Source organism: Equus caballus, chromosome 4 (genome assembly GCF_041296265.1).
Source record: "Equus caballus isolate H_3958 breed thoroughbred chromosome 4, TB-T2T, whole genome shotgun sequence".
Taxonomy (NCBI): Eukaryota; Metazoa; Chordata; class Mammalia; order Perissodactyla; family Equidae; genus Equus; species Equus caballus.
In genome coordinates, this window is record NC_091687.1 from 45,539,727 (window position 1) to 45,555,899 (window position 16,173).

The 16,173-nt window shown below is 34.5% G+C and overlaps 1 protein-coding gene across 15 annotated transcripts in view; it reads left to right on the forward strand.

Annotated features, from left to right (window-relative positions):
• The window catches only part of MIOS (meiosis regulator for oocyte development), a 45,948-nt gene extending 37,610 nt beyond the window's left edge, over positions 1 to 8,338 (forward strand). For all 15 annotated transcript variants that reach the window (XM_023639257.2, XM_070264519.1, XM_070264518.1 and 12 more), the window contains 2 exons: positions 5,236 to 5,365; positions 6,164 to 8,338. In XM_023639257.2, coding sequence (XP_023495025.1) covers positions 5,236 to 5,365; positions 6,164 to 6,260 — 227 coding nt within the window. In that variant the 3' untranslated portion in view covers positions 6,261 to 8,338. The remainder of the gene's footprint in view (positions 1 to 5,235; positions 5,366 to 6,163) is intronic.
• Positions 8,339 to 16,173: the final 7,835 nt, after the last annotated feature.

The following is a 16,173-nucleotide window of genomic DNA, read 5'->3' on the forward strand; positions in this document are numbered from 1 at the left end:
TCTTTTGCATGTGGCTGTCAATTTTTCCCAATACCATTTTTTGAAGACACTTTCCTTTCTTCATTGTATTTTCTTGGCTCCTTTGTCAAAGATTAGCTATCCATAGATATGTGGTTTTATTTCTGGGCTTTCAGTTCTGTTCCATTGATCTGTGTGCCTGTTTTTCTGCGAGTACCATGCTGTTTTGATTACTATAGCTTTATAGCATAGTTTGAAGTTAGGGATTGTGATGCCTCCAGCTTTGTTCTTTTTTCTCAGGATTGCTTTGGCTATTTGGGGTCTTTTGTTGTTTCATATAAATTTTAGGATTCTTTGCTCTATTCTATGAAGAATGTCATTGGTATTCTGGTTGAGACTGTATTGAATCTGTAGATTGCTTCAGGTAATATGGACATTTTAACTGTGTTCTTCCAATCTATGAGCACGGCATATCTCTCCATTTCTTTATGTCTTCTTCAATTTCTTTCAATAATGTCTTCTTGTTTTCATTGTATAGGTCTTTCACCTCCTTGGTTAAGTTTATTCCTAGGTATTTTATTCTTTCTGTTGTGATAATAAATGGGCTTGTGTTCTTTACTTCTCTTTCTGGTAGTTTATTGTTAGTAGATAGAAAGGCAACTGAGTTTTGTAAGTTGATTATGTACCCTGCAAGTTTGCTGTAGTTGGTTATTATTTCTAATAGTTTTCTGGTGGATTTGTTAGAGTTTTCTATACAAAGAATCGTGTCATCTGCAAATAGAGTTTTACTTCTTCCTTTCCAATTTGGATACCTTTTATTTCTTTTTCTTGCCTAATTGCTCTGGCAAAAACCTCCAGTACTGTGTAGGAGTGGTGAGTGTAGGCACCCTTGTCTTGTTCCTGTTCTCAGAGGGATGGCTTTCAGTTTTTCACCATTGTGTGCTGTTGGCCATGGGTTTCTCACCTATGGCTTTTATTTTCTGGTGAGCTACTTTCCTTCTATACCCATTTTATTGAGAGTTTTTCTCATAAATGGGTGTTGGATCTTGTCAGATGCTTTCTCTGCACCTATTGAGATGATTATGGGATTTTTATTCCTCATTTTGTTAATGTGGTGTATCACCTTGATTGATTTGCAGATGTTGAACCATCCCTGTGTCCCTGCTGTAAATTCCACTTGATTGTGGTGTATGATCCTTTTAATGTATTTCTGTATTCTGTTTGCCAGAATTTTGTTGAGGATTTTTGCATCTATGTTCATCAGCCATATTGGCCTATAATTTTCCCTCTTTGTATTGTCCTTCTCTCATTTTGATATCAGGAGTTAGGAAGCATTCCATCTTCTTCAATTTTTTGGAATAGTTTGAGAAGGATAGGCATAAAATCTTTGAATGTTTGGTAGAATTCTCCAGAGATGTGACCTGGTCCTGAAATTTGTTTTTTATGAAGTTATTGATTACTATTTTAATCTCCTTACTTGTGCTTGGTCTATTGGTCAGATTCTCTATTTCTTCTTAATTCAGTTTTGGGAGGTTGGATGAGTCTAAGAATTTATCCCTTTCTTCTAGGTTATCTAATTTGTGGGCATATAGTTTTTCATAGTTTTCTCTTATACTCCTTTGTATTTCTATGCCATCTGTTGTAATTCCTTCTCTTTCATTTCTAATTTTAGTTATGTGAACCTTCTCTCTTTTTTCCTTAGGTGAGTTTGGCTAAGGGTTTGTCAATTTTGTTAATCTCAAAGAAGCAGCTCTTAGTTTCATTGATCCTTTCTATTGTTTTTTTAGTTTCTGTTTCATTTATTTCTACTGTACTTTTTATTATTTCCCTCCTGCTGACTTTGGGCTTTGTTTGTTCTTTTTCTAGTTCTGTTAAGTGTAGTTTAACATTACTTATCTGAGATTTTTCTTGTTTGTTGAGGTAGGCCTGTTTTGCTATAAATTTCCCTATTAGTATCACTTTTCTACATCCCATAAGATTTGGTATGTTGTGTTTTCATTTTCATTTGTCTCTAGGTATTTTTTTATTTCTCCTTTGATTTCTTCCTCAATCCAATCGTGGTTCAGTAACATATTGTTTAGTCTCCACCTATTTGTGACTTTTCCAGCTTTTTCTTAGTAGTTGATTTCAAGTTTCATAGCATTGTGGTTGGAAAAGATACTTGATATGATTTCAGTCATCTTAAATTTATTGAGGCTTCCCTTGTTTCCTAACATATGGTCTACCTTTGAGAATGTTCCATGTGCACTCGAGAAGAATGTGTGTTCTGCTGTTTTGGGATGGAATGTTCTATATAAATATATTAAATCTATCTTGTCTAGTGTTTCATTTAAGACTGTTTCCTTGTTGACTTTCTGTCTGGATGATCTATCTATTGAAGTAAGTGAAGTGTTGAGGTCCCCTCCTATTACTGTGTTGCTGTCAATTTCTACCTTTAGGTCTGTTAATAGTGCTTTATATACTTTGGTGCTCCTGTGTTAGGTGCATATGTATTCATAAGAGTCATTTTCTTTTGGTGGACTATCCCTTTTATTGTTATATACTGCCCCTCTTTGTCTCTCATTGTCTTTTGTATCTCGAAGTCTGCTTTGTCTGATGTAAGTATGGCAACACCTACTTTCTTTTGTTTGCCATTAGCATGGCGTATCGTCTTCCATCTCTTCGCTCTGAACCTGTGTTTGTCTTTAGAGCTGAGATGTGTTTCCTGGAGGCAGCATATTGTTGGGTCTTGTTTTTTAATCCATCCAACCATTGTGTGTCTTTTGATTGGAGAATTCAGTCCATTTACATTTAGAATGATTTTTGATGTATGAAGGCTTAATGCTACCATTTTATTGTTCATTTTCTGGGTGTTCTGTATTTCCATTGTTTCTTTTCCCTCGTATTGCTGATTGCCATTTCAGTTTTGTGGTTTTCTGTGCTGGTGTTCTCTTCATTTATGATTTGTGGCTCTGCTCTAATTATTTTTGTTTAGTGGTTACCATGAGATTTATATAAAAAAATCTCATACATGAGATAGTCCATTTTTTCATAGCCTTCTATCTCCATTAGCCTAAGCAAGTTCTATCCCTATCCTCTCCCCCTTCTGAGTTATTGTTGTCACAAATTCTTTTTTGTGTTGTGAGCTTATGACTAAATTGAAGTGTTTATAGGTATTTTTCATGCTTTCCTCCCTTTACCATTATGTTATAATTGTTTGCTAACCTTTTCTGATAGAGAGCTGCAGTTTTCTGGTTTTGCCTACTATCTCCTTTCTCAAAGTTTTGTAAACCTTTGCCTTTTTGTTTCAGGTAGGAGAGCTTCCTTTATCATTTCCTGTAAGGCAAGTGTAGTGACAATGAACTCCCTCAGCTTTTCTTCATCTGGGAAGGCTTTTATTTCTCCGTCATATCTGAAGGGTAGTTTTGCTGGCTAGAGTATTCTTGGCTGAAAGTTTTTGCCTTTCAGTATTTTGAATATATTATTCCATTCTCTGCTAGCCCATAAGATTTCTGGTGAGAAATCCACTGAAAGACTAATAAGGGTTCCTTTGTAGGATATTTTCTTCTGCCTTGCTGCTATTAATATTTTTCTTTGTCATTGACTTTTGCCAGTTTTAATATATGCCTTAAAGAAGGTGTTTTTGCATTGATATAATTAGGAGTTCTGTTGGCTTCATGTTGTAAGTCTGGTTCCTTTCCCAGGTTTGGGAATTTCTCAGCTATTATTTCTTTGATCAAGCTCTCTGTTCCTTACTCCTTCTCTTCTCCCTCCAGAAATATCTTTTATCATTGTATTGCTTTTGCTAACTGAGTTGAATATTTCTTGAAGAATTTCTTCATTTTTTTAAAAATCATAGTTCTCTCTCCTTCTGCACTTGAAGCATTTCTAGGTTTCTATCTTCTAGGTGACTTATTCTCTCCTCCATAAGGTCAGCTCTATTTTTTATGGTTTCTAGATTATTTTTTATCTCATTAATTATGTTCTTCATATCCAGAATTTTGGTATGGTTTTTTTTAAGGGCTTTAGTCTCTCTGGTGAAGTATTCCTTCTGCTCATTAATTTTATTCCTGAGTTCATTGAACTATCTTTCTGAGTTTTCTCGTAACTCATTGAGTTTCTTTATGACAACTATTTTGAATTCTCTGTCATTTAGATTGATAGTTTAAAATGAGCATTTTTTGAGCACTAAAAGTTAGGTAAATGTGTATGTGAAGATATATATGTATAGACGTGCATGTGTGATAACATTTTTCTTCAGTTTTTTTGTGAACTATAACACAGATAGGAATGCATATATCATGTTCTGTGATAAACATCAATGAGTTCCCTACCATTCTTAAGATAACATTGTCTATACCAGTGCCCTTGCCTTTGATCATTTCTCCATGCTGAGTGCCACCTCTTTCAGTCTCTTGCTTGTCTATATAATTTTATCACATTAGTTTTGTATGTGTTTTAAATTCTATATAAATCAATCATACAGAATACATCCTTTACTTGCCTTTTTTGCTCAACATTGAAGTTTGGCTTATTTTTGTAGTTTCAGTTCTGCTGATGAATGTAGCTGTAGTTTATTTTTCATTGTTGAATATTTCATTCATTACTATAACAGTTCTCCCACTCTACTATTGGTGGACACTTTGGTTATTTCCAGATTTTTACTATTATAAGCAGTGCTGCTATGAACATTCCTGTATGTGTCTCCTTTTAGAACGTGTAAAAATTTCTCTAGTGTATTTACCTAGAGCTAGAATTGCTAAATCATACTGTTTGCTAATGTTTTACTTAAGATTTTTATGTCTATTCAGGAGGGAGATTGGCCTGTAATCTTCCTTTCTCATATTATCTTTGTGTGGTTTGTTAGCAGAATTACACCAGTGTCATGAGTGCATTGGGGAATTTCCCTTTTTTCTTCCCTAGTCTTTGGAAGAGTTTGTATAGATGGAAATTACTTGCTCCTTCAATGTTTGGTAGAACTCCTCTGTAAACTGGGCTTGGTATTTTCTTTGTGGGAGGATTTTAAACTACTGATTGTTTTTCTAAAGTTGTTAATTCAGATTCCTTCTTAGTAAGTGCAATAATTTATATTTTTCTATTTTTATTGGCGATTAAAAGTGTTAAATAAACTCCTTTTATATGGTATTGTTTTAATCGAAACTGGATCCTAGCATTAAAATTGCTATTTCAATATGATATGTGATCTGTATTTGGACATAGTTTTAGAAAGACCATTTAAGAAACTGTGAATAAAATATTGTGATATTGTTAACGAAGACAATTTTTTTCAACCCATAGGAGGATCCAAATCAGATGAAAAAGTAGACTTGAGCAAGGACAAAAAATTAGCTCAGTTTAACAACTGGTTTACGTGGTGTCACAATTGCAGGCACGGTGGGCATGCTGGACATATGCTTAGTTGGTTCAGGTAATCAGCACATTCCTTCTTTAACAGGCTTGGAGTTAGAGGAGATAAAACAGCCTTTTAAATAGTTCGGGTTTATACAGCCAAAGGATGAATTTCTTTTTTACTGTCACTTGAGTTAACAAAAGTGGTGTCAACATTTCTGTCGTTAGATATCCTATGTAATCTTAAACTATAAAATTAATTTATAAGAAATAGTTTAAATATTATGTATGGGTTAAATGATAGCATTCTTTAACTGTATTTTATTTATTTGAGGAAAGCATATGTTTGTTTTTTACAGCTGACTGAATGTCCTATCATGTATAATATATGATTGAATTAAATGATAGAGTACATATCAAACTGTTACATCAGCTATCTTCTAAGTAAGCTACTTAGGTAGTAAGTGAACACCTCATGCAATGGAGACTCTCAAGACATATTTAACTTTTACTTTGAAGAGTGCCAGTGGCCCTGTCCTCATTACTATAATTTTACACCCAGTTTGTCACATTGGCTTTAATTTAAAATCTGAGCACATCCCTGTCACCTTTGTAACTGTAAATGAGATATCACATTATATATTTAGAACATAAAGCTATTCATTCATTTTTTTCAGTAACTTTCTCTCCAATTCAGCTTTGCAATCATTTCTAATTTAATGCTCTTAGTACTTTTTATCTTTGGGTTTTAATTCCTGTATTTTTCCAAATGCCATTTTGAAAAATTGCATTATAGGTATTGATAAGTATATAGATAAATAAATGTATGTATATGTATAATCTAGATGTTTAACTGTTACTTGACCTATTTTTTTAGGGACCATGCAGAGTGTCCTGTTTCTGCATGCACGTGTAAATGTATGCAGTTGGATACAACAGGGAATCTGGTACCTGCAGAGACTGTCCAGCCATAAAATGTTGTCACCGAAAGAGAAACCTTCAAGTGTGGAGCTTTCTAATAGATGTCCTTCATAGCTCGAAAACATACCTCAGAACAAGTCACTCATGACTTTCCTGTAGTGGGAAAATAAATCATTCTATAAAATCAGCAATTTGATGTTTGAGTGATTTCAGTGTGCTTCAACAGAGACAAATGCTGCTGAAATGAACATCAGAGTGTGGACATGAATTCTGTTCAGTAGGTTGAAAAAGTTCATTTTGTAAGAACTAGAGGGTTTTGTTGAAATTATGAACACTGTGCAAGCAGAGTTTCTGGAATAATCAAGAACAAACTTTTAACCTGTGTCTTCCAGGCTGAAATTGGATATCTTTCAGTAAAATCTGTACACTTGAAAATAGAATAAAATGACCAATTCAGTGATTCAGATGACAGTTTAAGCTCACTCATGCTTAGATTCCTTTCAGATGAAATTGTAGATTTTTACTTTTAGAATTGGATAGCCCATACCCCACACTGGAAAATAACTTTTATCAAGGTATGGTTAATATATATTTCTTAAGAAGTCTTTCTCTCGTACACTTTCATTTTAAGATAAGAAATCTTTTGGCACAGACCATTATTGTCTTCCTAAGAAAAGCCAAAATTGAGAATGTATCTTACACTTTTTCTCTCCTGAAGCAAAAAATATGTACCATTTCAGGGAAACATGCTATAAAATTTTCAGTTCCAGTCTTTTGCTTTCCAATGTCCTGATTTGTCTTCAAAGATTTCTCTCCCTGTGAATTCATCATCTTATGCTCATCATCTCAGAGCATTTTACTGAACACAAAGTCTATGCAAGATTATATGTGATCACCATTCAGCATAATCTGTGTCAGTATGTCTTGCTGTCAAATTCTGTCCTGTTTTGGAATACCTTTTTTTTTCCTAAGGTAAACTGGGAGATGCTGGGGAAAAAAGGGTCACTTTGGAGACAATTTTACTTTAAATGTCAGTTTCTAAAAGTAAGTATACTCAGGCCAATTTAGTGACTTCATTTTAAAATTTTATTTTTTCCTTTTTCACACCTGGATAGTTGGAAGAGAAATACCAAGGATTTGTAGCATGCTTCTCTATCATCTGACATATTCAGAGGACTGACCTGAATTTCATAGTTGAAGTTGTATTCATAGATAAAATAAAAAGAAGCCTAAAACAATTATTTTATAGATTTTGGAGAAAGAAATATCTTAAACTAAAGAATTTTAGGAGCTTTCATGTTAGCACTTTTACCTGATGAAATTAAGGTCTATTAGATTAGTTTGAGGTGTGACCTAAATATTGAACAAAAGTAAGTTAAGTTTCTTTTTACTTTGAGATCTGATACAGAAGACCCTTTTTTAGGAAAACATTGCATATCTACTGTATTACATATTGGCTCTAAACCCTCATCTAGGTGACAGTCTGCTTTTGAAATGAAAGAATTGAGAATGGTTAGTAATTTTTTACAAAGATTTTATTAAGGGGACTTTTTCCAGTCTTCTTTTAAGTAAATCTTCCTGATTTCATTTTACTAAAACATTACCTTTACCTTGAAGTGTTCCTTTCAAATTTACTATGTCCTAAATATGAAAAGTCAGCTTTAAGTAATGTCAGACTATCATATACATTTTCATTTCTCCAGAGCTAAAGTAAGATAAAATTACTGAATTTATTTTAGAATAGGGTTATATCTAAAATATTTATGATTTTTGGAAATATAATAAGACAAAATATAATAAGACAAACATAAAGTCTATTATTTAAATAATCTTGTTTGTAATCATATAGGGTGAAATTTTTAAGATTATTTGTTTATGCCTATGTGTCAATCTCCTAATATTTTCTGTGAAGCCCAAATATTCATATATGATGTCTGTTATGTTTGTTTTACATTTCACTATATGTGGACCATGAAAATAGATTGAAATTATTTTTCTGTTTTTGTTACTAGGTCGCTGATGTTTGGGTTTCTAAACTCAAGATATTTTACCTAAACACATTCAATAGAAGTGTTTAATAAAAGTGTTTTTATTACTTTTCAAAAGTTGAATAAATCTGAGTTGAAGTCAACATGTCTAATCTAGAGATTATCTATTACTCATCTACAAATAATCCAATAAAGTAGTATTTGTACTTACTTTGATGGAAAATTTGATACTTAATCTTAGAAGTAACATTTTTTAAGGCTCTATTTTTCAGTTTAATATGCTTTCCAGAATCGTTATTATTATTTAAAATGGTGTATTTAAAAAGTAGCTTTCTGTTGTTAATGCTACACATGGTAAGTACTGTATTAAAGTTAGAATCAATATAGTTATGCATTTAATTGCATGGCTGGATTTAATTTCAGTCACTCATTTGACTGCAAATATTAAAAGTATGGGCTTTGAAATTTAAATTATAATCCTAGCTCCAGTATCTGGGCCAAGTGACTTGACCTTTCCTCCTATGTTAAAGGTACAGAAATACATGCCTCATAGGGTGACTGGGGGTGTTAGGTGATGAAAGAAACATGAAGTGCCATTTCATTGTCACAGAGTAAGTGTCCTATAAAGGTATTGATTACCAGGCACTATAACCCTAATCTTTACTAGTTACTCATGAGTTAGTACTTTGAAATTGAATATGGTATGATTTAAACGAAAGATCTACATTTGTCTCAGGAGTGAAAATTTCCCCAAGAACTTGTTTTCCCAAATCTGGATAAATTATGGCATTTCTTTTGATGTAGGACTTAGCTACTTTTGTTTATCCTATATTTAGATTATTACTTTTTGCTGTATGAAGGAACCCTCCAAATGACCACCTTGGAGTTTAATGTGATATAGGAGTGAACCCAGGGATGAAAGTTTGGTGAATCTGGACAGTTAACCAGTAATTCTTGAAAACTTGAGGTTTTCATATCTGTAGTCAACTCTTAAATCCTGGTCTTCATTGGAGAAAGCATCCAGCATTATCTCGGTGGAAGCCTTCCTTCTCTGCCTTTCTATTAGAGTTGATGTTCATTTAAGTTAAAATGTTGGGGCAGTAGTGGTAATAAAAAAGGAAGTACACTGTGAGATTTGTTCCCCCTTGGGACAGCCATAATTAAAACAAGTGGGCACTAATTAGTTGTACGTGTCTAACATCTGCTTGGATACGTCAGAGGAGAGACGACGTGTTAGGTGTTAATTCACCGTCCTCATATGAAGTGCTTGTGACCCACGTGGCTGTGGGGCTACTTCTGTGACATCATTGGCCTGTTTTCCCTCTTGCCCCCAAATCTTGTAGGTTACTTTGCTGATTATAAAAAGCAGCACTTTACAAAAATATTAATTTTTCCAGAGTATCGAGACAGAAGGAAAACTTCTCAAATGTCTTTAAAAGCTAAAGTAACCCAGATATCAAATTAACGTAGATTGCCAGAACAAAGAACTAATTTCACTTAGGAATGTATGTGATAAATTCATAAGTAAAATGAATATCAAATCCCACAGTATACTAATCAGAATAAGAGTTACTGTTGGTGCTTATTATGTGCCAAGTATCGTGCACATTATCCCATTTAGTCCTCAGAGCAGCCCTATGAGGCGAGTGTACTATTACAGTTCCCACTCTATACATGAGGCAATTAAGGTGTAGGGATGTTAGGTTTTTTGTCCTGGGTTACACAGCTCGTAAATAGCAGAGCCGAGATTTAGACTCCAGTAGTCTGACGTCCCAATCTGCGCTTTTAATTACTCTCTTATACTTCTATGTACTACTTTATGGACTGTGTATAAAAGCATAATCCACTATTGACAAAGAAGGGTTTATTATATTTCGTATTAATACGTCAAAAGAGAAAAACCATGTCAGTAGCTTTTTGGATGTAAAAGGCATTTGATAAAATTCAAAAATTGATTCCTAATTTGTTTTTAGGATTTAGTTTTTAGAAGACAAAGGAGATGTTTTTCCTCTGTTTTTTCCTCCTGTCTATCTCAAACAGCTGGCATCATGCCTAGTGGAGAAATACTAGAATCCTTCCCATTATAGACGGAATAAGACAAGGATCCTGTTATTACCACTGATTCTGCACATAACAATGCAGAAGAGGAAAGTGGAAGGAGGCACGCCCTTGCTTCTTTTCCAAGGCCTTGAAGTTTGCTGTGGCAAAAGGACCATAACAGTTAAAAGGCAAGCAAACTGGTAAACTACAACATGCATGACAAATTTAACAGCCTTAATTCTCAAAGAGCATTCTCAAATCCATAAAGAAAAGGCACAACCAATAGATAGTATTGATCAAGGACTTGTACAGGCAACATAAATTAAAATGTCCAATAAATATATACAAACGTTTCATCAGTAACAAAGAAATGCTGATTAAAATGATAGTAGGATACTGTTTACCTGCCTATGTAGGTTAAAAAGAATAGTAAGAATTTTCATAGATGTGGGAAAGGAACATTCTCAGATAACAGCTTGTGAGGGTATATATCAGTACAAGTGTTCCTGAGGACAGGTGAGCAATATGTATCAAAAGCCTTGGGCCAGCCCCGGTGACCTAGTGGTTAAGTTCACCGTGCTCCACTTTGGCAGCCTGGGTTCCGTTCCCAGCTACAGACCTTCACTGCTCTGTTAGCAGCCATGCTGTGCTGGAGGCCCATATACTAAAAAATAGAGGAAGATTAGCACAGATGTTAGCTCAAGGTTGAATCTTCCTCAGCCCAAAAAAAAAAAAAAAAAAAAGGCCTTAAAAAGATTTATACCCTTTGACATAAGATACTGGGATATTTTCTGAGGGATTGATTGGATAAGTGCACAAAGATCTGTGTTTCTGTGAAGTGGTTCATCACAGGATTGTTTATAAGAACTTGGAAACCTAAACTTCCAGTAATAGGAAAGAGTAAAGAAATTGTTATATGCAGTAGAGTACTAACAAACTATTCAAGTAGTATAGGTATTTTTATTGACAAACGAAGATTCACGATATATTGGTAAATGGAGGGAAAGGCAGTATAGCATATAAGTATATTTGCATGGAATACTGTTGAAGAATAAAAATTTTAACTGGTCATCTTTCAAGAGCAAGATTTTTAAGTGACATTTTTCTTATCTGTATCTTCTAATTTTTCTACAATAATGATAAATGTATAAGTAAATGTGCATATCCCACGTTCATGTTACTGGCTTTTATAAAAGTTATCCATGCATGACCTGGTCTCTTGTTATTACCATAATGAACAATCAAATACGGGGAATTTTTCTTTGAGGTGAAGAAACTTGCTGCAAGGTATTATGAAAATTAGTATTGAGATCTAATTGTTTGGAAAGCAATTTCTGGATTTCATACTCTACAGTAATATTTAGGCATAACAAGATGTGGTTTTCTCAATGATCTCGTCATATTTGGAGATAGTGCATTTTGTTCTCCATTTCGAATATTGGGAAATGGATCCATAAAAGAATTCTGATTTCCCTGGGGTTGATAGTACATAATTAATGACTATTTCAATCTTCTCTCTGTTAGATCTTCCTCATATTTCCTGACTCCTCTGTTTTGGCTCTGAGCCTATGACAGGAAACCTGTCCTCTGTGTTTAGAGTTTAGTTGATTATTGTCCAATCTGATCTAGAGTGACTTTTACTCGACTCATTTTCAATAATTTAACAAGTTACTTATATTTAAGCAATGAATTCAGAACATGCCTGAATGTCCATATTTTCAGCAAACTTCCAAGCATTTGCATGCCTACGTGTGCTGGACACTGTTACAGGTGGTGATTTCAAAGGATTGATGGGGCCACAGTTACCCTGGAGGAGCTGTATGTCTATGTAAGAGGTAGACATAAGCATAGTTTTCAGCAGACTCATATCCATTCAGATTAATATTTATAATTGTTGGAAAGGGTATCATTTTAGCACCTTGTCTCTTTTTGCATCCAAAAATAAAGTCAATTTACTTTATTTAATTTTCTAATTTTGGACTTTCAAAAATAATTTTCTAATTAGAAATAATTTGAGGAAGTAGAGGTTATCCATAACATTTTTCTAAAATGTAATTTCTTACTGATATACTATTAATAGTACAATGTTTTGAAATACATTACTAAAAAGGTAACTTTAGGATTAAAGGATAATTTATGTAATGTTAGACATAGCAGCAATAATAGTATTTCAGTGCATACAGTCTTTCATCGTTCAATTTATGAAAAGCATGTTGCCTTAACAATTTCATAACTGGAAATTCAGATATAGGAATCTAATTAGTTGGGCTCTTAAAATATAAAGTCATAAAGACAGGGTAGGCTAGAAGAGCATTTGAGGGGATTAATGTCTCAAACTTGAAACAGGCATTTTTGTAAGAATTCATGCAAATTGTTGGTCTTACATTTTTTTTTGGTGAGGAAAATTGGCCCTGAGCTAACATCTGTGCTAGTCTTCCTCTGTTTTGTATGTGGGATGCCACCACAGCATGGCTTCACAAGTGGTGTATAGGTCCTTGAGCAGGATCCAAACCTGCAAACCCCAGGCTGCTAAAGCAGAGTGTGCAAACTTAACTACTATGCCACTGGGCTGGCCCTGGTCTTACATCTTTTTGTTTAGAGAATATTAGCTCCACGTAAATATAGATACATATGTGTCAGGGGGAGGGTGTGAGTGTGTTTGTGTGTGGTTGTGTATGCAAGAAAGCCTGGAGTTTGTACTAGCAAATATCAAAAATCACGTTTATTCAGATTTATATCACATTGCAGCCACATATTTTGCTGACTACAGTTTAAGAAGTTGCCACTGTCAAACGTGGTAAAACTAAACATCCTTTTTAGCAGCAAGTGACTTGATAACTGATTATTTCATAGTAAAAATTTGGTACAAAGTTTCTGTGCTACATAGTTATGTCAAAAAATTATTTTCCCCATCAATTTGGAAATTTGTATTATGCATTAAGCAAGCATACTTAATATTTGTACAACTATGGGTATATATCTTTATGGTATATAAATGTTTCCCAAATAGATGAAGATGTATAATTTATGAGAAAAATATTCAGCAACTTGATAAATGTGAGAGAAGTGTCTCTGCAAAAGTCCTGTCTCTTCTCACCTTAAATCTGATCTTTTCCTTCCATTCCTCAAAAATGGAATGGAGGGTCAGTTGTTACTCTTAGGATAAATTGCCATTTTTTAACATAGATTTCCAAAATACATTAAATTCTTTTTGGAAAAGTGAGTATAACTTTCTCAGTGAATGCTAAGATACTTCTGGCTTCCAAAAGAGAATACCTTTCCAGGCAGAGAACATTTCCACTGGAATGATCAGACACAAACTGGGGGTAAGTAAGCTGGGGCAGATTCTCAAGGTCATTTGGGACAACTACTCTTTTGGTATCTGTGTTCACCTAATCTGGTGAACAAATAATTTTTTTTAGTCTCTTTTTTTGAACTCTGTTATCTCTATCTTCAGAAAATGTTATATGGGTTATGGAGTATGCATGTGCCGTCTGGGGACCTGAGAAATTAAAAACAGGTATCATCCATGTTGATAAAACATATCCTGTGGGGAAAAATTGGCCAAAAAGTTATTCAGTACCTCTCTTGGTTTGTCTCTTTTATTTCTCTATTATTTTAGAGTCCTCTCCCAATATGTGGAATTCTACAGATTTCTAAATAGCTCTCCAAATATCTTATGCTAGACTTTGAGCAGTATACATTTTCTCAAGTAGAGACATCCGAGCAGAGTGAAAATGAATTCTCATAGGACAAAATTGCCAACCATATGTGACCAAACTGTAGGGAAAACGAGCAAAACTTTAATCTTCAAAGAAGCTTAAAAATAGCTCCACAGTTATTATGTACAAAGCCTGACAATTAACATTTCTCATTTGGCAGCATTCACCTATAGTCCGCTATCAGCAACTGAACATATTCATCTCTGGGACAAATGATTAATGAGCTGCCTATCATTTCCTCTCCTTTTGTACCAAGTGGTAGAGGCTTCAATTAATTATAGGCAGCCATCACCATCATTACTGAAATTGATTCTGCCCCTGGAGGGTGGTGCTAGGGTAACTGATTAGCGTTCAAATAAAATAATTGTTATGGCATTAAAAATAACACAAAATAATCCCTTCTGAGTCACTCTGTCACGCCTGATAAGGTGGTTTTGTTATTGCTGATCAGCCAGCATCATAAAACCTTAGATTGAGGAAGAAAGCATGGAAGCCATGGAAGTGGAGTTGTTCTGAGTACAACCCACTAAGATTTCCAAACTTCCTATTCTCTTCATTAGTCACTGTCGCGTTGTATGAAATGTAAATTTATGAAATTGTGCAACTTGCATGCATTGGCGAACAATGAAGTTGCCAAATAACTAGAGAAAAAATAAAAGACTAGAGTTAGACATTTTTGAAAGGCCAGAATTAATCCGGAAAGGAGGGAAGTTGGAGGATCTAGATTAACAAATGGTACTCAGATACAGTGAAATAAAACCTTTCTTATATATCAGCAAGCGGATGTGAGAATGAGGAGATAAGAACATCATTACTGCGATGTCTTGCTGATGTGGCTGCATTTCTAAACCAGGTGGTAGAGAATGAGGGTCTGTGTGGGCCTACAAAAAAGTAATAGATTGTAGTTTTGGTGAAGTGATATACCCAAGGAAAATGACTGGAACTTACAACTTCTATTTTAGCATCTCCCTGCTTCTGGGATTCCCCTGGGAGAGTTCTCGATATTACTGAACTTAAAACTCCTCATCTACTTTTGTCTTCCAGCAAGACACTCTGTTGTACTTTCCTCCTGTATTTCTTCATTGTTTTCTGTCTCTGCTCTCCTCTGAATTTCGTGAGACCAATCGTTTAAACAATCTCTGAATTAAGACGACTACCTGAACTACATCACATTGGTCACCCAGTCGAAGTGCATGTGCGTTTTCTTCAGAGCTGAGACTGATTATACAATGAAATGGAGCCATCAAAGCTTCTTCTCAGTTCAGCTGCTTCTGTCCCGTATTTGATTAAGATTCTTTCCATATTCCAGTTGTTAGGCTGTTCATGGTGGTATTATGAGTTTTCATCTTTTTCTGTTTTGTGGATATTTTTAGAAGCTAGAAAAGGCCACCTTGAGGACTGCGAAGGAGAGGACATTTTTAACCAATATTGATTAATGTAGACAACTGAGACTTGTATTTTGGAAAATGGGCAGTAAATGATTATAGTAAGAGGAAACACTTTGCAGTGATATGAAAAAACACAGGGGAACAAGATTTCTACAAGTAGATCAATAACAAACTTCCTTTATATGTCAGAATTCTCCAGTGACAAATAACTCTTTTTAGTCACACCCTTTACCCTTGACACGAGTTGCTTATGAATCACTTTCCTTCAGAACCCTTTTCAGCATAGTATTCAAGGCAGCAACTACCACCTAGTCAAAATTCACCTGTTTGCCATTTTTAGCTGAGTTACTGATCTGGAAAGTGACTCGTACAATATTTAAAATCATAAATTGTTAGAACTGAAGGGAGGCTACAGGATCACAGGGAGGTGCTCTCACTGTGTAATAAAGCTGGGATTAGATCTCAGGTCTCTTGATTGAAGTCTAGTGCTTTTCTGTTTCATAGATGAACTGGACTAGATGAATGTTTCTTGTTAGGACAAAGTATATTATATGAAATTTTAATTTTTTTAAAGCTACTGTTTTAATTTTAAAAATTCAGGCTCATGGTAAAAAAAAAAAGTTACGGAAAGCATAAAGTGGAAGTAAATGTCTCTTAGCCCTTTGCTCCCTTATCCCCATGCACTTTGCTCCACCTCCCAAAGCTCTGACTCTCGCTTCCCAGGGGAAACTGCTTTAAAGTTTGTATACACATGCAGAAATGTTCTATATGTAGACTGCATCCATCTGTGTCTGTCTGTGCCTCTCTATCATTGCATGCATAAGATCA